The following is a 24,402-nucleotide window of genomic DNA, read 5'->3' on the forward strand; positions in this document are numbered from 1 at the left end:
AAGGCTGGACGATATGACGATACATATAACATTGATATACAGTAAGTGATCATCTGGATTTAGGCCTACCTATATTGTGTTTATATAAAGAGTTCAATTTGCTTTATGTATTATGTATAAATCAGGCACATATAAATGTCAGAAAATACGATTCCTGGCTGCATGTCAATATCCATGGATCACTGGATCTTTGGTAAGTTGTAAGGAACACTAAATCGAGTCAAACCTTTAGTTTAAACTGAAAATCGTTTGTTTTACTCGCGTTTTCGCAGTTTCCCCTATTGATTCCTGTCACGCAAGCGGCTCTTTTGCCACTCGGTCAGGCCGAGGGGCGGTTTCTGGCGAGGAAGTGACGTCAACGCATAACCTCTATAGAGTTTGGCATTAGCATGTTGCTAAGCTAACAATAAAATAGTTATTACACAAATTGTAAATTTGTTTAATCATATAGTTGTCATTTCTTTAACCAAATTCACCATCTTGGATGGACGTTTTCACTGAGCTTGTCACAATGTATTATGGAATTGATGTGAAAGAAGTAATAATCACACTTCCTCAGTTTCAGAACAGATTTTGCATTGGGAGTGTGCATGTGATGCCTATGTAGGCATCACACTAGGTTCTGAAACGGAGCCAGAGCCTCTTTATCTCATAATCCATTTAAAAAGAGGAACAGGTCTAGGCACTGAGCTAACAGCTGTTTGTGTTTTATGACTGTGAAGGCGGCATATGACACATTCGCAAATCATTCAAAACATGTTTATGGAGAGATACATAAACATTTTTAGACCTGAATCAGTGGATAATCATGGAGCCCGGAAGAGTGTTTGGTAGAAACGGATCTGTGGTTTCAGAATTGTAAAAGTGAATCCAGAACTAGCACCGCAAACCAGCAGACAGGAACCCAAACCAGACACTCATGCAGCGTTACACTCAAGTGTTTCCACACCAAGGGAAGTGCAAGTTGATTTTCTAGCAAAAACTGACATCTTTTGGCTTATAAATGAACTATTTTAAAGGATACCCGTAAATCGACAGTAAAAACACAGTATTTAAAGGAATAGTTCAACCAGAAATGAAAATTCTGTCATCATTTACTCACCCTCATGTCGTTCCAAACCTGTTTGGCTTTTTGTTTTGTGGAATACAGAAAGATCTTTTCCATGCAATTACAAACGGAAACTTCAAAAGGTGGCGGGCAAAAGTATAAATATAGTCATATGCTAAAATCTTATGAAATCATATGACAGCTTTGCCTGAAGAACAAGTCGAACAATTCGCTGAAAATCTTCATGAGAGAAATACTGTAGTTATCAGTCTAATCTGTGAATGAATCATTCTTTTAAGTTGGATCTTTTCAGCAGTGGTGGAGGAAGTACTGAATCTCAGTACTTAAGTAAAAGTACAAATAACCAGAGACTTATTTACTTTAGTAAAAGTAAAAGTACCACAATGAAAACCTTACTTAAGTAAAATGTAAAAAGTACCTGATTTTAAATGTACTTTAAGTATTAAAAGTAAAAGTACTTGCATAACAATTTATTCTCTTAATGTCTATATTCTAATAATTAAGGCTGTAACAATATGCAATATGAAACCGAAATCACAACACTCGGATCCACGAACCTGTGTCGCGGTGAGTGTGAGAAGGCTGAATCGCTACACACCCCTTATTTAAAGATAACATTATACAATACGTAGATCTATACCACAAATCTAGCTGAGGATAAATTCTTTAAAATTGGGCACTCCCAGCTTTATGGACGTGACAATTGCAGTAAAAACTTGAAATGTAAATTCTCAGAAAATGCATTTAATACGAAACTGTTTATATATCCATACTCCCTTAATAAAGAAGTCCAGACAAAAATATTAGTCTACTACAGACACATGCGTTTTATATTTAATATGAGGGAAATATAAATCCGTAATGGACGTGACACAAAAAAATATCTTTAACTTTTAGGTGGCAAAATATTTTTTAGTAATTCGGTGAATTTCACTGCGCAAACCAAAAGTAATATAGGCTACTCACCGGATGAAGAAGGGTTGGCTCTCCACAGAACATAAAATATTCATTTTATTTTTTGTGTTCACATTTTATGAGGAAAAAACAATGTTACGGACGTGTCAGTTCTCCCAACATTATCTGCGCTCTGAAAGCGGCACTAAAATACTGCTTTAAAACGTTCACAGAGACCTCAAACAGTACAGAAAGCCCTTCTTTAAAGTGAATTTCGTTTTGTATTAATTGTATCTTAATTTTAATCAGTGTTTCATCAACCATTTGCCTGGATTTAATAAATAAGTAAATAGCAGCAGACAATAGATAGGCTAATCAGGACACGGAGGCGCGGGCGCGTGTAGGCCTACTGGTGAAACGCATGAACCGAAACTCAGGTCTGTACTTGCCTCACAGACGTATATATATATATATATATATAGAAAGCTTGAAATGTGTACTTTTAAACAGAACAATTCAAAACGAAAGAAAACAGACTGTTCTCTGCATGTAATCCTTATGAAATGTGCATTTCTCTTTGGCGCGTTCACTTCACTGCAAAGATCGCGCGTCAGCATAGTCAACTTCATCTTTGCTGCCGACAATGACACAGCAGGAAACACTTTTTTATTAATAAACAATTAAAATGTCTCCCTGTTATATTTTACATATTCATAATCATTACTTTTGCCGGTTCTTTGTGACAGCTTTTAGGTGCTTTATTGGCAGCGCCACAGTTACATGTTACATGAACGCGTCAGCAGCGAAAATTGCATTTTTTTTCAATCCCTGTTTTGGCAAGGGGAAAACTGATCAGAAAATGTAACGAAAATGTAACGAAACGTTGTAGAAATGTAGTGGAGTAGAAAGTATAATAATTGCTGCAAAAAGTAACGAAGTAAAAGTCAAAAGTATGCACTATTGATTTTTACTTAAGTAAAGTACAGATACGTGAAAAATGTACTTAAGTAAAGTAACAAAGTATTTTTACTTCGTTACATTCCACCACTGCTTTTCAGTGAAGTAATTGATTTGGTTCACAAACCAGTCTGAATGATTCATTCGCGAATCGGACTGAACTGGTTCTCAAGTTCAGTTCACTGAATCAAAGTTCTGATTGCAATGATTTTCATGAATAACGCCCACGTCTATAATACTTATATGGTGCTTATGCTTTGAACCCTTTAGTCCTCATTCAATGTAAATGCATGGAAAACACCAACCAGTAAATTGTGAAACAATTCTGTGTTCCACAGAAGCAAGGAAGGCATTCAGGTTTGAAATGACATGAGTGTAAATAAATAATGATGATGATTCAATTTCAGTGGATTCATTTTTTTAAGCGAGTAGGGTAAATAGAAAGCGATTATCAGATAATTTTTCTCTCTCCTGTTAAACGATATGAACTGGGCTGGATTCACATTCTCCCACGGTAAAGAGCATTTTAGATTTACAATAGTAATTTATTGAGCGGTTATATCAGAGATGCCATTTATCACTGTGATTTATCCTGCAAACCACCAATTACAGTGCAATAACATCACACCCTGTGGTTAGTGTTTGCCAGTCTGTTTGGAAGTCTGTTTCGCTGTGAGAGAGCAATAAAGATGATAAAGTTCATTCCCACACCAGGCATCTAGTTACCTCTCCTTTTAGTCTGCAACAGACTAGAAGTGCTCATCCATCTCACTCGGGTAAGAGAGATGTGGGGACCGGCGTCTAAGGGAGAGGCAGCCGATAAGATTTCAAAGACTCCATCGATTTACCAAACACCACAGATCGCTTTTGTTGGTGAGGTATGCAGAACTAAAGTCAGTTTGTTTGGATTGTGAATGCTTAACACCTAATATTGAAGTGTTTTAGTTTACTATTACTTCAGGCTGATGTATGAAAGATGGTGAAACCTAATATATGAAGGTGAAATAAAATGTGGAAACCACATAATATGATAAAACAAAGACTTGGGAGCACAGGACACTGGTCATGGCTGATGTTGGAGGAGGGAATGCTGGGAGTTTTTATGGGACAGAGTACCTCTGAAGCCAAACGGTGTAGGATCACTCTTAATCTCATGTCTTTTAGTTTTGTGATCAGGACTAGGGGGGGATGATCCTGGCAGCCAAAGCAAGGAGCGAGAAAGGAGAAAGAAAAGGATAAGAGGACAAATAATCAGGAAAGAAGAAAGAGAAAGCCTATAATAGGGTTAAAGGAAAGACTCTTAAATATTATTAAGAAAAGTGTGGCTGTTCTACAGGGTGAAAGCCTCTAAAGTAGCATGTACACTAAAGTCTTGCACTGTGCCCTAACCATTTGCGATGTGACAAAACAACATCTGATAAAAGATGCTTTTTTTCCCCAGTTTTGTGCTGGTAAGCCCTTTTACAGTGAACCCAGGAAAACTGAATCGATTCAAAATCCCACTCCCATAAAATAAAATAAATAGAAATTAGAAAATAGAATTTGGTTTTGTTGTGGACAAATTATTTTTCTTGGAAATAAAGTCGTATCATGCCTAGGGTAGGGTTTAGGCCCTACCAGTGTACTCAGGGAAATGTAACTGGTCCAAAAATGTTTAATAATAATAATAATAATAATAATAAAGTCAAATTTGATTTTGTTGTGGACACGCCTGGTTTAGGCCCTAACAGTGAACCCAGGGAAATGTAACTGGTCCAAAAAAAGAAAAGAAAAAAAGAAATAAAATAAAATAAAATAAAATAAAATAAAATAGTTCGGTTTTGGTGTGGACAAATTATTTTTCCTGGAAACAAGTTGTGTCACACCTGGTTAAGGCACAGTAAAGAGCATTTAAGTAATGATGGTTCTAAATTCTAACGTTACCAAGCTTGAACTCTGACGTTAAACTGCTGCTAATCTAGACTTTGGTCTCTACACTAGAGTCTAGTGTATCCTGAGACTGCAGTGTACCTGGAGGGCAGAGAGAGATGACCATTGGTAGTGTGAGGCTTTTGCCACCAGAGGCTGCTATAAACTCTGCAGTGAGGTTCAAGCCAAAGCTTAGTACTTATTCCAGGTTAAATATTTTCCATTTATCCAATGTCACTAAACTATTTGTTTTCAAATGTATCATAGTTAATAATATATAATATATATATCATAATGATTTTCAGAAATGTTTTATCAATATGCAGTGACCCTGTTGTAAATGTATTGCCCGTGACCGTGTACCTTTTTGGCTCTTGAGGTTACTGAAGCCCTGCAGTGTAAAACGTTTTTTAGCCACTGCAGCTCTCTCAGAGTTGGGACTGGTGACAGTCTCGTCTATTCTCCACAGAGACAGAGAGAAAGAAAGAAAGAAAGAGGAGGGGGATGTAATCAAGGCCGTTACAGGTTCAGTCAGAAAATAAAAAACTAGGAAAAAAGAAACACCAGGGGGGTCACAAAGAAATTTATCACAGAAATTCACAGTCTAAGCAGCAAGAGGAAAGACAGCAGCATTCTGAATTGTGGGATAGATTTAGGGAAACGTCAGTCTGGGGTTAGTTTCACAGATTCATTGACGGACTGATTTCAAATATGTCCTGTGTAATATCTGAAAGACGACTTCTGAAAATGCGTACACACAGACGCTGTGTCCGAAATCGAAAAACTTCCCTACTATATAGAATGTGAATAACAGTCCGCTAAAAAAGTAGCATGTCCGAATACATAGTATAAAACAGTAGGTGAAAAGTCCACAGATGATCTACTGTACTACTTCCGCCAATATTCTGAAGTGTGCGTTCGATGGACACATTACTATCCCGTGAGGGATTTATAATTGGAAGTGAAACGACGCGACTGACGCCGGTAGGTCATGTGACAGTAACAACATGGCGGATGTAGACATATTCATAATATATAGAGCGTACATTTTTAATGGTCGCGGAGTAAATTGTAGTACCTACTCAGACAGTACGTGATTTTGATTTCCATGTTTATGTTGTGCATGTTGTGAAGGGCTGACTGACCTTTGACCTTGTCGTTATTTTTGAGTAAGGCAGGCGTACTGGGATCTGCTGCTGTGGGCTCAGTTTTCTTCTCTTCTCCCTTCTTGAGGGTCTTTGGGTTGGTCTTGAAGGGGCTCAGGGTTAGACTGCTGCTGGTGGGAGTTAACTGATCTGAGCTCTTCTGCTGCCTCGCCTCTGAAACACAACATCACAACAGTATTAGACAACTACAAACACAACGTGCTGATAACGTGAAGTGTGTCATTTCTATATACTCTACCGTTCAAAATCTTGGGGTCGGTATGATGTTGGTAATGTTCTCTTATGCTCACCAAAACTGCATTTATTTGATCAAAAATACAGTAAAAACAGTAAAATTGTGTAATATTATTACAATTTAAAATAATCATTTTCTATGTGAATATATTTTAAAGCGTAATTTATTCCTGTGATGCAAAGCTGAATTTTCAGCATCATTACATCACAAGTCAGCGTCACCTGATCCTTCAGAAATGTGATTTGCAGCTCTTATAATTATTCTTGGGTTGATATTCTAACAGTTGTGCCGCTTTATATTTTTGAGGATTTGTTGATGAATAGAGGGTTTTGTTTTAACTGTCACTTTTGATCAAATGAATGTGTCCTTACTAAATAATAAAAAGAAAGAGTAAGGGACGGCGTCTCTCACCTCTGCAAGCCTTTAGTTGCCCTGTTAGAACCTTCCGGATCTCATTCACCCATGCCGTTTTGATTTCTGGTGTCGGCGCCTGAAAATAAACAATAAAATGACCGGAAAGGTGAGTGACAGGATTATAGATTAGATTATATTCAGTGCTATTTAAATAGACCTAGGATATTTTTACAAGGACAATTGTAAAACGTATGAGTTTACCTGTACGATATACACCTCTTCTCGAGAATTACACCAGATCTCAAACTTTTTGTTGTCTCCTTTTGCATTTTCAGTAATGCCTACAGCACTCATCTATCAGAGGACAAGATATGAACATAATCAGTCTCGTACAGAAACCTGATATTCCCCGTAATGTGCTTATCTTCATTAACCTTTATTTACACAAGACAAAACACAAATTAAACATGCAGATTACATGAGCAATATCTTCTTTTTCTTGGTTAGATTACACTAAAAATTATAAATCTTCCCTTGATTTGCTGATTTCCATGTCAGAGAAGTAATAAATGAAAACGAACTACTTTAATATTCTGTCTTAAACTCCTTTGGCATTCGGGACTTACGTTGAGTGAGTGTTTGAAGCTGTATGACGGGGCTTTCTCATAGCCTTCTCCGTTCTCCTCTCGTTTCTTACAGAAGAGCAGAGATTTCTCGTGCAGGAAGAGGTGTCTCTGCATGGGCTTGAAGCGTGCCAGGTCTTTCACTTTCGCGTGACCCTTCTTATGCTCCGTCCACACGCTGAACGACCCCTGCATCATCAAGCGGCCCAGATCGCTGAGGTTGCCCTGGAAACACAGGTCAAGGGTCAACAACGACTCCAAAGGTGTCTTACATTATTGATGACCTTTTTCATTCAATCTGCACATTAAATAAAACGCATCCTTACGTCATATCCAGTGATGGCGATAAGGTGCATGGAGTCATTCACAGCTTTGAGGATGCCTAGAATAGATGAGAGCGCCTCCTGCAGGTCTTCCTCACCGTCACAGCCTTTACTGTACTTCAACAGTTCCTGATATAAACACACATGAACCACATGAGGTTCCCATACAGAGGTGCAAATGTAGGAATTATATATTTGGGTCTGGGTCAAGTTTACCTTGAGTAAAAGCTGGTATTTGGTTATTCTCTGCACAGGCTTGAGCAGGTACGAGTCCAAACCAAGCTTATGCTCCAGTTTCTTTTGACACTCCTGAAAATAGCATATACAAATTCTTTATTTTTCTTTACTATGAATATAGTTTATGATGATGATTATTGTATAAATATTACTATTAAACTATTATAGTACAGTATTATTTATGAAACAGTAATAATAATAATTAATTTTAAGTTTGGGGCAGTAAATCTTTTTTTAAAGAAGTGTGTGCGTGTATATATACACACACACACACACACACACACACACATATACACACACACACACACATATACATATATATATATATATATATACATATACATATACATATACATATACACACACATATATATACACATATATATATATATATATATATATATATATATATATATATATATATATATATATATATATATATATACATACACATATATACACACACACACACACACACACACACATATATACATATATATATATATATATATATATATACACACATACACACACATATACATATACATATATATATATCTCGACTGAAGAAATTCAGCTTTACATCACAGGAATAAATTACATTTTAAAATATATTCAAATGGAAAACAGTTATTTTAAATCGTAATAATATTTTACAATATTACTGTCTATACGGTATTTTTGATCAAATAAATGTAGCCTTGGTGAGCAGAAGAGTCTTCTTTCAAAACACTGAAAAAAATCCAAAACCATTTAACAGTAGTGTATATAAGGTCCTATATATTGTATTCCTAAAATATTAGATATGACACTCTATAATATGACCCTTTGGATTATAGAAAAAAAGATGTGCTTTTATGTAACGTGGCTTAATGGTGTCTGTAGTTTCTTGCAATGTAAGATGACCTGGAAGAAAGCGCAGTCAGAGCACTGTCTCCACAGAGACTCGGAGCGAGGCTTGTTCTGACAGTACTTCTCATATATCTGCAGATCCATCATCTAACAAAACATGAATAAGACATTTGAAAAATCCATTTAATCATGTAATAAATCAGAACAGCACAAGATGTGACATCAGACTCACTCTCTCCAAGAAACACCGGCCCACAAGCTCAGGATAGACTGTGTACGTCTCCAGTTCACGAAGAAAAGTCCTAAAATATATAGAGGATAAGAGGCACTTTATAACACCACACAAGTGGAAGCTCAAACGGTGACAGAGAGGGTTCAGCTCACTTCTTGTGGAACTGGTATATCTCAGGCATGTTGCCAAAGAGGATGTCCTTCTTGTGAAGCAGCGTGTTGGGGATGAGATGAGCCATGGCTGGATTGTCCATTTCTGCTGCATAACCCTAAACACAAAATCATTTGTCAAGTCAAATGCGCTAAAAGTTATCAAAGTTACCATGAAATCAAAATTGACAATTCTTATTTTTTCATGGAAGATTGCTTTTTTTTTATTTTTATTCATGTGCCCTTGTAATCTTTCATCAAAATAGCTTCCCCTGCCTATTGCAGCATCTTCTCTTCTCTGATGATGCGTTTACTGGCACGAGGGCGGGGCAACCTGTCACTCAAATGAGATCCACCAATAGCAAACCACTCCAAGCCAATCAATTCCCCACGGACAAAATCAATTTTTTTCTCGTTCGAGAAGCCGTTTTACTTGGATATACGTCACAATAGGAAAGAAAAGACGATTGCAACTTCTGTTTCATGCCGACTTTAAAACATGCATTGATCTGATCTCTAGTAGTGAAAGGTGTCAGTGTAACTCACCTCCAGCACACACAGCAGCTCCTCCACATACGCTCTCTCCGTCTCCAACAGCTCGTTCATCACATGCCTGTAGTGGACGGACATTCGACAGATAATCAGTCAAATAGAAAATGACACACAATAGCTCACTTTCCTTTTAAGTCGCCCCTGACTGACCGTCTAAGCACAGCAAAGTTCTCCTCTTCATCAGAGACAGACGGGTGTCTGCTGCCGTCATTCTGTAAGAGCATCTCTCCCTGCAAACATAAACAACCATGCATTGATTTCTACGTATATAACACGCATACAGTGTCTTGGAAATGTGTTCAAACCAATTCTGTCATTTTATTAAATCAAACATATTTTTAGCTCAACGTTCAAATCCACTCAAACTAACTCGACATTTGTTCATTTTTAAACTGCTAAGGTTGCGATCATCATGCGATAAAAATTGAGAATAAACAATTAAAAATGTATACAATTAAAATAAAAAAAGTTCAAAAAAATCTGTTCACTTAATATTCAATTAACAAAAAGCTAAAGTGCAACAAATGCATAAGCGAGCAGTGCAGCCACTGTTGCTTCATTTATTAATATCAAATCAGTATTATAAATATTACTGCTTAAAAATTAAATAAAGCACTTTTCTAGAGATACCTACTTTTCTGCAGTTTCCATTGATGATTTCACCCTCTATAGTCTTCTCCCTATGTGCTGGGGTCAAAAAAAAACATGCATTAAATATAATAATATTCTTTTTTGTGGCAATGATCCCTGCAGTTTTCTATTATGAACACTAGATGGCAGAAGAGTAAAATAAGTGACAGGGAATGTGTGTGTGTGTGTGTTCTTGTATATATGGTTTATTATGAGGACACAAATGTGTATAATGACATGGGTATTACAACCTAAACGTGGTTAATGAAGACACTTCCTGTGTCCTCATAAACCAAATAGCTTTTTTTGAAAAAGGTTCTGTGGATGTTAATAGTTCTTTATCCCTTTAAAGAACCTTTATTTATTTTTTAAAAGAGTATGGAGATAAAGGTTAGGAACCTGTTTTATATAGTGTTACAGCACACCGTGAATGTATATTAGCGACGCGTGTTGTTTGCTTTTGGTATCTGATGGAGTATTTGGACCTAGAAACAGTGACACGTTTCTGGGAAACCCAACCCAACCCAACACACAAAAAGTCATGTTTAGGGGATTAACCTGGAGACAAGATGGGTGATTTGATGATGGCTTCAGGACGTGGGGCGACGGGCTGCACGGGTCGTGTCTGTTTGGCTGCTAACTTCTTAAGACTGACCCTCCTCTTCTCAAACATTTCCTGCATGGACAACTGCTTCTGAAACACTTTGTCCACCTGATCCTGTTTGAGCACAGAGAAAATATTCATTCAACTTAAACAAGACAAGACATTTGACTAATAATTTCCATATTCTCAATAACACTTAAATAACCAATACATGTATAAGTAAAAATCTATCCACACGTGTTATGGCTCAATTCTGTTTTTTGTCTTTTACCCTGAAGTCTTGAGTGAGCACTGACTCATAGTCCCTCCAAATCGCACTCAAATCTGTCAGCTTGTGCTGATTGGCTGTATCCAGGTAACGCTCGATCTCCTGCAGCGCTGACTCCGCCCCATCCTGTGATTGACACTTATCCACAGGCTGAGACGCCAGCAGGTAGATCCCATCTTCACACCATTTAGAGGCCTGAGAGTGACGGGAGAAGAAAAAGAGTCAGTCGTCATCATTAAATAAGTTTTTGTGGCTTTTAGTCCATGTCTGTTAGCTCTGAGACCATTTGTAATCTATTCCTAAAAGTTGACAAAGCCTCCTCCTAAATTATAAACAGAGACTGTGACCTAAACTAAAGGCTATTAGCTATTTAGCAATGTCCATTTGATATGTCTGTCCTGCTCCAACTTCTAGTTTCAAATGGAAATAAGTCAGCAGAGGAATAAAGTTTTCTCGTTGACTATTTTAGAGGGATCTTGCACAGCTCTGATGAAGGAATCATCCGGTGGGCCCAGTACCTTCTCCAGAGACTGGTGTAGCTCCATGGCTTTGAACAGATGAGCTTTCTTGTCGTTCAGCACACCGCTGATCTCCTCACACACAACCCGCAGCTCAGAGCATTTGGGCAGGATGGAATCCACAGCGTAATGAGACGCTTCGATCAGCAGATCTGCATCACACGCTAGAGACAGAGCCCGGTCCAACACCTCCTACAGACGGAGAGAAACATTTATTCATTTTTATTTTTTTATAATATACAAGAAAAGGAAAAAAAGAAAAATTTATTTTATTCAGCAGAACACATGAAATTGGTCAAATATAAGAATAAATAGTAAATTTCTAATGACAGTATAGTTATATAATGTAACAAAAGATTATGATGATTTAAATTTCATACAAATGCTGTTCTTTTGATCTTTCTATTCAATAAAGAACCCTGAAAAAAAAACTATCATGGTTTCCACAAAAATATTAGTCATAAACATTAAATAGTTTTCAACACTGATAATAAGAAATGTTTCTTGAGCAGTAAATCAGCATATTAGAATGATTTCTGAAGGATCATGTGACACTGAAGACTGGAGTAATGATGCTGAAAATTCAGCTTTGCAACCACAGGGATAAATTACAGTTTAAAATATATTAAAATAGAAAAAAGCTGTTGTTTTAAATTCTATTAATATTTTACACTGTTTTTACTAAATTTGTGATTAAACAAAATGCAGCCTTGGTGAGCATAAGATACATTCCTACTTTCTAAAACAATAAAAAAAAATCTTACAGACCCAATCTTTTGAATGGCATGTAAATATTTGTATTTTAATAAAGTAACCATAGCAGCAATGAAAAACAAATTATGTTAAATAATGTTGTAATCTTAAAAATTCTGCTGTTGACGAAGGTGACTTTTTTTTTTTTTTTTACATTTTATTAGTCAGTCAATCTATGGGTGAACTTTTTTTTTTTTACTTAAACTTTGTGGCCACCCAGAACTCCCACAATGCCCCTGTGTCAGCAGAATAATTCCAGCGTAGTGATGGGTGATTTATCACACTGGGTAGAACACCCCCCTCTTCTCTCCGCAGGATGAGGACATGTGGGTGATTTCTGAAAGGGTCTCAAACTGCCGCGCTCAGCGATTTCATTAAGGAAGGTGAAATTTACATGTTTTATAAGACCATATGCCCGTATCTACACACACTAGAACATTATAAGGACAAATGAATGTGCGTTGGGTCTGGATAGAAATGAAGGGAAGAATTTATTTGATCTGTAATAGATTTTTTGCAGTACTATGTTGTTTAATTTTGTATCTGAATAATAGTGTCATAACATAATCGAAAAAAAAGAAATTAATTTGACAGCAGGTTAATACTTACACAAGCTCTTTCTTCATGATTGGTCAGCTCTTTCAGGAGATGTTCAGCGTGGGCGGGGCTTATTCCTACTTCTGAGAAGCCTGATAGTCTTTCATACACCAGGTCTAAATGAGCTCTAACCTACAACACAGATGAACACATTACAACTACTGCTCACACACACACACACACACACACAGTCCATAGGCGTAATGGTTTTTATACTGTACAAACTGTATATTCTATCCCCTTACTCTATCCACATCTTAATATTAGATGAAAAACCTAAAAATCTGAAATGTTGCAAGTAAATAAATAATAATAATAAAAACAATGCATCTCTACTGAAAGCATGTTTAAGTGATACAGATGAACCAGTCTGTGTAGCTCACCTCCCTGAAGTCCTGCTCAAAATGCCGCAGTTGCAGACATTGCTCTAGCTTGGTCTGATGTTTGTCCCAAAAATCATCAAATGCTGTTTCAGTCTCATCTAATTGACCAAGCAACCTACAGAAAGAAAGAGAAGAATACTGTCACCATTCACTATCTTCCAAGCTGCTTTTTACCATACATTAAAAACATACAGTGAACAGTAGCCAAACTGTTCTGAAACCAAAAGAGACAGTAGCTTCTGAAGTCATAAAAATCATGCCCACTATCAAAGCTCTTAAATCTCATTCTGTATGATAAAAACCTTAAAGGGGTCATCGGATGCAAAATTCACTTTTATATGGTGTTTGCATATAAATGTGTCTTTGCAGTGTGTGTGGACACAACCACCATGCAATGAAAAAAATCCATTCACTCAAATCCTTTTAATCCTCAAAAAGCCTAAACGGTCTCAATAATCAAGCCGTTTGGATTTTCTGAGCAATATGATGTCATAGTGCTCATGCTCCGCCCACGACCACTGACGGACTGTCCCGTATTAGCATATTTCCCATATTAGCATATTTCCACCCTCAGCCATTTGTATACTGTCCGCCAAGGCAGCACTTTAGTGTCTTGTGTCAACACCCCCCATGGAAGAGAGGGGTGGGGTGAGCAGTTTGTTTGTTTATTAATATTAATATTCAAATATATTTTAATATTTATAAAGAATATTAATATTCTCGCCCCCGATCCCTCCCCCTCCTCCTCTTCCAGCTTGCCGGGATGTAGTGTTGACAGGTGGGCTCTCATGTTGCTGGTCGTCACATGGTATGCGAGTTTGGTCCTACATATTTTACACATCACTTTGTCCTTACTCGTGATTTTGGTCACGAGTGGTCCACTGTTTCTTTGGGAACCCAAAGTAGCACCACACGTTGCTTTTCAAATTGTCAGGAGTGTAGTTTTCGAACTCCTCGTCAGGCGTGGTTGTTGTAGGCGTTGGCGCGGCCATTGTTTTGGCATACAAAATAGGCGCTAACCAGGACACTAACGTCACCTACAGGAGCCCAGATGACCAATAATAGGCTAGTTGCACGTGGCCGCCATTTTGGATTTCGGATCAGCGAGTGTGTGGGTAGACACTTCCGGTTTCGCATTACGCCCGGTGCAGGGAGCCGGAGAAAGCCGAAAATTATCTTTTATAATTGTTTATAGAATCAATTATCACTTAAAATACTACTAAGATCCATATTACTATTACACGAGCCAATGGCAATTAAATGCACAGACGCATAGTCAGATTAATGAATGAAATACAACTGTTCACGAACAGAAGATTGTATTTGACTAATGCTGCATACGCAATGACAATTATGCCTACTGTAAATATAGACAAACAGCTACGATTAGAGTTGTTTGCATAAAATACACAGTGAGCATTCACATGTTTGCCCTGTGATAGGCTACAATTTATCTCCATAAATACTATTTTCTCAATTCTGCACATATATTTTCACTTACTTGCATCAATTGCTCGATCAATATTATCATCACATATTTTACATTTACGTTTTTAACTGTAGGTACCACAAACAATTTAATATAGGTAAGTTTGTGTATATTTTACATGTAGTACAATACTGTGTGCTGCTTAAACACCAGACCGATAATGATTTATGATCTTTACTCATCTCACTTGCACAAAATAAATGCAGTAATAGAAAGCATAGAAACGCACAGGTGGAATACACTGAAAATTATATGCATTTAATATCTCCCGCTCTCGCTCTCGCTGTCAGATCACCGGAAGTTTTCACCGGAAGTACTGGCCCACACACTCAAGTTCGAACGTCAACGGTCGCCATATTGTGCACGGAGCGAATAGCCTTGCTAATGAGCTGACGATTCACAACTTCACCAGGCGTGAAAAAGCCTCGGAATCTGAATTGAAAACAACGTTTACAAGCAAACACATTTACAAAAAATAATGCCCATAACAGGTTTGAATATTAAAGGCTCCCTAATATTCGTTCGAATATCTTTTTTTTTTTTTTTTCTTTTTTTTTGAATTATATTCGAATAACGAAGTTCGGAGTCAAAGCCCTATTTTACACAACCATTGAGGAATTTTAACCAAAGAATGTGACAAACTTTACACGAAGACCCTAAAGAATCATACCAACTTGTGTAAAATGGGCACCCGATGACCCCTTTAAACAAATATAGCCACATCAAGATAATACAGGCTGACAGCAGATGCCTGTGGATATTAACACACACACACACACAGATCCCAGAACACTGCTTCAGTGAAAGGTCATGTGAGTAGAGCTGGACTTCCAGTAAGTTAATGCTCTTTTTGCATGCGTGTCTGTAGATTTGCTGTATAATCTTCACCAGGTGGCTTGTCTTGTTGTGCATGCAAAAGCACAGCTGACCAGAACAGCTTAATAAGGACGAAAACTGACCAAGGACACGCAACAGTCTTCTGCTGGATTGTAACCTTCTGGTCTCTCCTTTTTGCATTCCAGCATGGTAGATGGTATCTCTCTCTCACACACACACACACACACCTCTGAACAGTAGCCAGATTCTCCAGTTCATCCTGGTTCATGGTGTAATCTGGATCTTTCACCAGCGGCTCATTGATGCTCTCCAGCAAACGTCCTCCCTGACAGAGAGCGATCCTCAAGTCATCCTGCACACACACACACACACACGCAAAATAAACATGCTATTCAGTCGGAATGATGACCATGAATTATTTATGTAAACTTAAGGTTTGTTTATAGCTTATGGCCATGTGAATAATCCATGTTAAATTATTAATGATCTTACTGGACCCCTGGATCTTAAAGACTATGCCCAATACTGAATATATTATATATATGACAAAACATAAAATAAATGACACGCAAAATGCAATCAATCTCCTTCAAGTATCATTTTGCTTTCTTTGTACATAATGAATAATAAAAAAATACTAAAATAAATACAACAATAAAAAATAATGTCCATTTATTTACATATTTGTAAGAAACCGTATTGAAGCAGGATAATGTACAATAAGCTGGTCATTATAAATAAACCCTGATGTTTAGGTAGTTGTACTCTGTTTTCTGACCTTCATCTTGTCCTTTTTCTCTGTGTGGATGGTTAGAAGGTTGGACGTGGCCTCGACATCATTGGGCAGTTCTGTCTCTGCCAGCTCTGTCCCGAAAGACTGGAGAGTCTGTGCTGTTTTCTTCACCATCAGAGCAAAGCCTTCAATGGCCTACAGGCACAACAACACAAAACCAAGAGTCACAAATGCACATAAAGTCACATAACAGCAAGATACCCAAACACACTATCACTAACGGCTGAGTGTGCAACAAATACAAAACATCCACTACAAACAAGTGCACAGTGCTTAAACACAGCAGCCGCAGATCAATACGGATGTGCTGAAAATCAATTACTGATTACTTAAAAGCAAGTCCACAAATGGAACGAGAAGAACTGCAATTCATTTGCTCGAGATGAAGGCAGACATCCTCCTGGAGGACTCGTTTTTTTAAATCCCTCATTATAATGATGAAGAACCAAGACTTTTGCAATACTATTGCATTTTATCATCCTACTATTAAATATGCATAGTATGAAGATGAACATTTCCACTTACACTACATGTACAGAATTCAGTGATGGCACACTGCATAGAACTGTATCACATAATGCAACTTGTCCTTCAATCTCATGAGTAATAAATACTCTAGCACACACACATTGTTTTTCATGTTTTATGGGGACTTTCCATAGACAATGTTTTTTTTTTTTACTGTACAAACTGTATATTATATCCCCTTACACTAACCCTACCCATCAGAGAAAACTTTCTGCATTTTTACATTTAAAAAAAACACATCACTTGTATGATTTATAAGCCGAGATCCTCTTGGGGACCAAAAAAATATCCCCACAAGGACAAGGATTTCGGATATTGCCATCTTTGTGGGGACATTTTGTCCCCATAATGTAGGGTTTGCCAGGACACACACACACACACACACACACACACACACACACACACACACACACACACACACACACACACACACACACACACACACCTGAACAGAAGCCAAGTTCTCCAGTTCATACTGGTTCATAGTGTAATTGATTTTTAACCATGATTTTTAATATCTATTAAAATTTCCATGTGTAAATCAATGACATATTACCCTATTTACTCTACCTTTCAAAGTTTGGGGTACGTAAAGCTTGTAAAACCATTTATAATGTTATAAAAGGTTTCTATTTCAAATAAATGTTTTCAGCATGATAATAATTACAATAGAAACACTTCTTGAGCATCAAATCAGTATATGAGAATGATTTCTGAAGGATCATGTGACACTGAAGACTGGAGTAATGATGCTGAAAATTCTGATTTGATCACAGGAATAAATTACATTTGAAAAAATAACATAAATAAGAGACTTATTTCAAAAACATAAAAAAATCTTACCATCACCAAACTTTAGAACGGTAATGTATTTCTTCAGTTCTCAATGCTCACTGACATACAGTACCCATGTTACATAAGAGGTCATGTGACAAATAGCATACTATAGTTTATTGTAGGATAGTATTCTATAGCACATACAGTAGTATACCATACACAGCATATACCGCACACTATATGCTATAGCATTTCCTTCCTTTCATGCTATTTTTTGTAATCTTATGTCATTTACTCATTAAATAATTCGTTTTTTGTTCAGTCGTTCATTCATTGAGTGGCTTATACATCTAACCAATCCCGTCCCCACTCTTCATTTCTGCGTTCCACCTGTCAGTACTGTAGTGAAACTGGATCTGTACTCACGGTGCGGTGTGAAATCCATTTCTCGTGGCAGTACTCCTGCGTGCCGCCCAGTTCCTGCGTGAGCTGTGTGCGGTCGATGTAACTGTGGAGCTCAGTCACAGAGCTGAGCATGATCACCTACACACACACACAGTTCATAATATAGGCCACTTCTCTCATATCAGCGTATAATCCAATTCATTACGCTCTTCATTAACCACACGTCCCACACATGAGGCTGTGTGTGTGCGTACTTACCGGCACCTTCATTTTAAACTCATCCTTGTTAAACTTGAATAAGATGTCTGAGAGAGTCCGCTGTAAGAGTGTTGTGGGTCTCAGTACCAGCACCAGCTGCAGGTTGCCTGGGAAAGAGCCCTACAAAACACACAAACACAGAAAACTAAGAAAAACATCTAAAACAGACACGCAAAATAAATATTAATACCAAAGCTTATGTTAGTGAGCCATTACATTTGACTGGTACAGCCCCCCTCCCACTGTCTGCATTGACACACACATACACACACACACACACACCATCTATATTCTGTTGCCATGACAACTCAGTTTCTTGAGAGACTAGAAAGGCTAACAATGGTCTCACATATGCTTTCCTCCCTGAGCTCTCTCCCTCTCTCTCTTTCCCTCTCGCACCCACTATTTCTTAGTGAATGCATGAACACACACACCCCTCACAGAGTTCTTATGTTTACAGTCTCTTCATTAAAATGCCTCCCTACTGGGCACCGCGTCAAATCAAAAATATGTCCGCAGATCAATACAGAGCTGTGATGTTTGCGTGGACTGTGGAGTGGGTCTCCTGACAGCTGAAGGCAGTGTAACTGACTGTGTGTGTGTGTGTGTGTGTGTGTGTGTGTGTGTGTGTGTGTGTGTGTGTGTGTGTGTGTGTGTGTGTGTGTGTGTGTGTGTGTGTGTGTGTGTGTCAGTAAGCAGTGAAGCAGAAAGAAGAGGCTTTACAATGTGACACTGAGGACTGATTTAAAAAAACGTTGCTCCTGTATTATGAATATATCTGACCACTAAAAATTATAATTATTATATGTTTATTCAGTCACAATAAATAATTTTCTTGATAAGAATGGAATAATACAGTCTAGTATTAACTAATAAATATAAACATTTAACATTTTTAATCTAATTAATAACATGATGTGCCTATTAATTAATCTAATGATCAATTCATACACATCAATTCGAATGATTGCAAATCATACCCCAAAAGATTATTTAAAGTCATTATTGTGTTAAATGAGAAAAGCATTAAATAGACATTACAAAATTTACACACAACCTTTTAGGCTACAGTGGCCATGATTTATTTATTTATTTTTTCAGAAGCTGCATTTACAGACCAAAAGCATTTTGTTACAAACATTCTTCAAAATATCTTTTTTCATGTTCCGCAAGAGAAAGAAAGTCATACAGATTTGAAACGACACATGGGTGAGTAAATGAGGACCTCCGATGCAAAAGCCTCTAAATGCCACCTATGTCAAAAAATGAGATGATAATATTGAGTGAATGCTCTCCGCACATAGTATACGTTCATCAAATTATTTCACTTCAAACTCACCAAATCCCAGCCTCAGCCCATTCAGAAATGCCGGTACTTGGGTAGAAACCTATACATAGGAGCCTGATAAAAATGTTAATATTAAAGAAAATCGTTAGATGGACTTGGAGGCTTTTGCATCATTTTTTCAAAATGTAAATAAACCATTTTAATTTTTAAGCAAACTATCCCAAAAATTTGATTTATTGATTTTATTTTTTCCAAATAATTTTCTCTAAATAAACTAAAACTGCCAGTAGGTGGCGGTCAATGTGTTATTGAGTCATTCATTCGATTCGTTCATATGGTTGATTCATTCAGGAATCAAGTAAATGGCTCTCTTTATGAATCACCTGATTGATTCGCTCAAAACACGGATTCATTTGGTAACTGTTAATGAAACAACACTGTGTTGCTTGGAGCCGACAACAGTGCTGCTCTGGCTTTATTGGTAATAATTTCAATGGTAAAATTTAACAAAAATAGACAATATTGTGTCTAAAATTTTACAATTATTTATTGAATTGTTGTATAAAATCAATATCACATTTGCAGTATTCGGGACAAAAACAGCACTTGTGTGATATTGCGCTTGTTACATGTGTAATATTGCTAAATCATATGATATAAAAATGAGACAAAAGGTCATACAGGGGCATTTTTGCTCAAACTCATGTTTGTAGCACAAATAGTGCTGGTTTAAAACAAAACCCCAAGTATATGATATAGGCTATTAATATAAATAAAAATTCAAGTCAAATTTCATTAGCGTGTTCATACCGCACCCTCACTGCATTCATATGCACCCAACTGCCCAGTCACTCTGTCCACAGACTTAAAGGGGGGTGGCGAGATGCACAATCAAACACTTGAGCCATCCCAAGAATCACAGTCAAGTCCGTACAGCTCAGTGGGAATCTGCCAAACATGCGATAATCCTACAGAGAGCTGATCTCACAGTCTGCCACGCTGAAATGCCTCCAGCTCTGGGTTTCGAGGGAAATTTGTTTACCGTGCCCCCCCTTTTATTCTTGGATAGTGCTGTTGTTTGTTTGTATTCTCGTTTAACAATTAGGAGAGAGTGAGATTCAAGGGCTAATGAGAATCATTAGAGTGGCAATTGGACGTTTGTTTGCAGAGTGGACCTCAACATGATGAGATATGCTGATTGTTAACCTCACAGCTGAAATTTTACATATTCGGCACATAGCTCGTCATGATTTGAATGGATATCAAATCATCTGGCTTGTTGAGCCAGAACGCAACTACCTAGCAACCGCCAAAACACACTAACAACTGAAGAAATATCATTTATTAACATCGTTCCATTGTACTCTTTGTACACAATGTCCAAAGCAATTGTCAAATCCAAATGAGCAAAAGATTTCCCATTCATAATGCCCATAAAGACTCACTCAGTTCCATTACAAACCTCATGTTTGATTGCTGACAAAGGAGTCTCCTCAAATTGAACCCCGCCTTTATATTACCATGACAATATCCTGTTCCTCTGAGGCAGATTGGCCATGCTTGTCCCAAACACGCTGGCAATAACCGGAGAGTCACAGGGGTCGGCTGTGAGCACAACAGGAAGTCGGAGAGAAACGCCCCATTATTGAGTCCTCCATTAAAGCTCATTCAAGCAGATGTGACCAACACAGTTCCTCTTTTAGGAAGCTTTAGTAAACCGCTGTGTGTCTGTGATTGTATTACACAATTGCCTTGGGTCTCTCATAAAGACTGCAATTATAAGATAACGTACCATTGGTCTCGTTGCGTTCAGAAAATGAACTGAATATGGTTACATACACGGTGCAAACACACACCCTATGTTTTCCCAAATTAACAACTCCATGTTGTTTCTCCATGATGCAGTGAAAATGTGGTCACCCTCCCTTCCCCCATAACCGCTCACTCACGGCATTATTATTATGGGTGTGTGTGTGTGCATATGTGCTTGTGTGTAAGGACTGCAGTAGTGTTTGTCAAAACACATTGTCGATGCTGATAATGATACCTAGAGAGCAATGAAGATAATGGGTCATAAATCTATTTGTGTGTATATATAGAGATAGATATATAGGACAAACATCACTAACACACACTCACTTTCCAGAAATTAAACAGGAAAACAACAGGATATTGAGAGTGAGAACAAGTGTGAGACATAGAAAGGAATTACTATGTGCATTTATGGGGGTGTAACTCAATGTTCTCCTGGGAAAGCTGTGTGTGTGTGTGTGTGTGTGTGTGTGTGTGTGTGTGTGTGTGTGTGTGTGGAGATGGAGAAACCGTGTCTCCAGGGAGCAGCTGCCACGACACTGATACACCACAGACTAATCAGACATGTGGCACGTGGAATTCAATTAACGTACACACACACACACACACACACACACACCCCCTCCAGTCCACAAACCGACTGCATTTCCTAATTCAATACACAATTCTAATTCAATTACTTTTTTGATTAAATTGGATAGTAAAATGAGCCACACAAAACCAGAAACATTCCAATAAATACCAAGGAATCTAAATACCAGTGACCCTAATGCTCACCTCCGTGACCTTTCACCTCAGGGCTAACCTCATATACCCTGTGCGAAAATCCCTGTTATGTACAGCTCAACGTCACAGGTGAAACGCCTCCTCATCAGCGCGTTTCACTCTTAATAACCGTGGATGGACGTGAGGAACCCAATGAAGTGAGGGGAATTTGACATCGATGCTTTAGAGAAGCTTTATTTTTAAGAGTGTATGTCAGATTGGAGTGAAACACATTTTGTACAGCATCAACTTCTGATTATCCACTACAAAAACCACTGCCTGATCCATATACATATTAAAGTCTGGGAATTGGCTACTTCAAAGACTCTACCCGTAGGGTAAAAATGGATGTGGATGCTTTTCCTTTTACTGCAGATGTCATTGGGTGGACGCTCTCCTGTCTTTCAACACACGAGCCTCTTAACAACCTCCCTTGAGACGCCAGAGAGAGCACTGAAGGAGATGCCCATCCACGCTTTCAGGTCAAAGAAAGGAAATGTTCACCATAATAAAAGACCTCCAAACACAGCTAGCCTGGAGGCTAAATCAGTTTAGAGCCTCAGTCATTGTGGAAACAACAGTTCATGCTGTACATACATACACCCCTTAATAAAACTAAATAAAATGTACATTTTAATAAGAAATAAATAAAATGTGAGATTTAGAATGTTTATGACAAATAATGATCATGAGATGTTAATATGCGATTTACATTTTAAAAAATGTGTTTGTGTGTATGTGTGGGGGGAGGATCATTGGTCATCCATTGCAAATATTACAAGGATAGTACAATATTTCAATTTAGCTACATTGGGGAAGATGTTTATCTGTGCCCAATTATCATACATTAGCATGCATTAGCACACATTAAAATTTCCTAAAGTGAATTAGATTGGGCCATACGGGGACTAGTTCCGCCAGACTTCTTTGTTCATTGGTGCATGTTGTAGAACGCACAAAATTGCACAAATCTAAATGCAAATCGATTAATAGCACCAATTCTAATAACAAAAAATACATTAATGAGAGTGTGCACAAGGGATTTTGTTCCATGTTAAAAGAAATGAAGAAAGTGATGAACACGCTTGCAATTAGGCTGTAAATGAAACGCATTAAGAACATCATTAACCAATGTAACATAGCACAAGCAAACCCGAACGTCAACATTTATTCCATGATATATACTGTCTTATTGTTCTTAATTTGTTCATTTATGAAGCAACATCATTTTATTTGAGTAAATATGACCGATATATTGCACACAATGGGACTGTTGAAGTCCCATTATTGCACACAATGGGCTTCATTTCGAATTATTATGTATAATGTTACTAGGATTCCAGACACGTGTAGGAAAATCTCCTCTGGCCGTTCCACACCAGCTGCACTGCTGATAACCATTACCAATCAGCCATATGTGCTGTGACGGAGGTTAGAGAAAGGAGTAGATTAAGTGCTTGTGTGTGTGAGGAGAGAGAGAGAGAGAGAGAGAGAGAGAGAGAGAGAGAGAGAGAGAGAGAGAGAGAGAGAGAGAGAGAGAGAGAGAGAGAGAGAGAGAGAGAGAGAGAGAGAGAGAGAGAGAGAGAGAGAGAGAGAGAGAGAGAGAGAGAGAGAGAGAGAGAGAGAGAGAGAGAGAGAGTGAATGAGAAGAAAGGAAAAAGGGGAGGGAGAGAGTACTGTATGTTGGTACAGCAGGGTAAAAGCTCCACTTAAAAAAATGCTTCTTTTTTTCCTGGTCAAAAATTTTGTCAAATGAAGAATTATTTACATTTTTATTGACTATATAGATGGAGCAACTAAATTCGTTTTAATTAAGTAAATAACTACCAACTGAACCAAATTCAATAGTTTGGGGTCAGATTTTTTTTATGTTTTTGAAAGAAGTCTGTTATGCTCATCATGGCTGCATTTATGCGATCAAAAACACAGTACAAACAGTAATATTGTGAAATATTATTACAGTTTAAATTAAGTGTTTGCTATTTTAATATATTTTAAAATGTAATTTATTCCTTTTCAGCATCATTACTCCAGTCTTCAGTGTCACATGATCCTTCAGAAATCATTCTAATATTATGATTTGCTGCTCAAGAAACATTTTTTATTATTATTAATATTGAAAAGTTATTTTATGCTTAATATTTTT

At 37.5% G+C, this 24,402-nt stretch overlaps 1 protein-coding gene across 8 annotated transcripts in view; it reads right to left on the bottom strand.

Moving 5' to 3' along the window:
- Positions 1 to 24,402, bottom strand: part of mcf2la (mcf.2 cell line derived transforming sequence-like a) — a 72,962-nt gene that overhangs the window by 4,676 nt on the left and 43,884 nt on the right. For 4 of the 8 annotated variants that reach the window (XM_084104552.1, XM_084104555.1, XM_084104554.1 and 1 more), the window contains 25 exons: positions 18,392 to 18,511; positions 18,155 to 18,271; positions 16,409 to 16,558; positions 15,858 to 15,982; positions 13,305 to 13,419; positions 12,934 to 13,053; positions 11,572 to 11,763; positions 11,057 to 11,248; positions 10,740 to 10,899; positions 10,186 to 10,238; positions 9,702 to 9,781; positions 9,546 to 9,612; positions 9,003 to 9,118; positions 8,851 to 8,920; positions 8,673 to 8,765; positions 7,746 to 7,838; positions 7,533 to 7,658; positions 7,210 to 7,431; positions 6,845 to 6,937; positions 6,641 to 6,719; positions 5,974 to 6,147; positions 5,192 to 5,284; positions 4,931 to 4,996; positions 4,037 to 4,114; positions 3,647 to 3,721 (listed from right to left, as the gene is read on the bottom strand). In XM_084104552.1, the coding sequence (XP_083960678.1) occupies positions 3,647 to 3,721; positions 4,037 to 4,114; positions 4,931 to 4,996; positions 5,192 to 5,284; positions 5,974 to 6,147; positions 6,641 to 6,719; positions 6,845 to 6,937; positions 7,210 to 7,431; positions 7,533 to 7,658; positions 7,746 to 7,838; positions 8,673 to 8,765; positions 8,851 to 8,920; positions 9,003 to 9,118; positions 9,546 to 9,612; positions 9,702 to 9,781; positions 10,186 to 10,238; positions 10,740 to 10,899; positions 11,057 to 11,248; positions 11,572 to 11,763; positions 12,934 to 13,053; positions 13,305 to 13,419; positions 15,858 to 15,982; positions 16,409 to 16,558; positions 18,155 to 18,271; positions 18,392 to 18,511 (2,869 nt within the window). The remainder of the gene's footprint in view (positions 1 to 3,646; positions 3,722 to 4,036; positions 4,115 to 4,930; positions 4,997 to 5,191; positions 5,285 to 5,973; positions 6,148 to 6,640; positions 6,720 to 6,844; positions 6,938 to 7,209; positions 7,432 to 7,532; positions 7,659 to 7,745; positions 7,839 to 8,672; positions 8,766 to 8,850; positions 8,921 to 9,002; positions 9,119 to 9,545; positions 9,613 to 9,701; positions 9,782 to 10,185; positions 10,239 to 10,739; positions 10,900 to 11,056; positions 11,249 to 11,571; positions 11,764 to 12,933; positions 13,054 to 13,304; positions 13,420 to 15,857; positions 15,983 to 16,408; positions 16,559 to 18,154; positions 18,272 to 18,391; positions 18,512 to 24,402) is intronic. The other 4 variants (XM_084104558.1, XM_084104556.1, XM_084104553.1 and 1 more) reach the window with 3 other exon arrangements.

This window comes from Abramis brama (assembly GCF_963993115.1).
Source record: "Abramis brama genome assembly, chromosome: 2".
Taxonomy (NCBI): Eukaryota; Metazoa; Chordata; class Actinopteri; order Cypriniformes; family Leuciscidae; genus Abramis; species Abramis brama.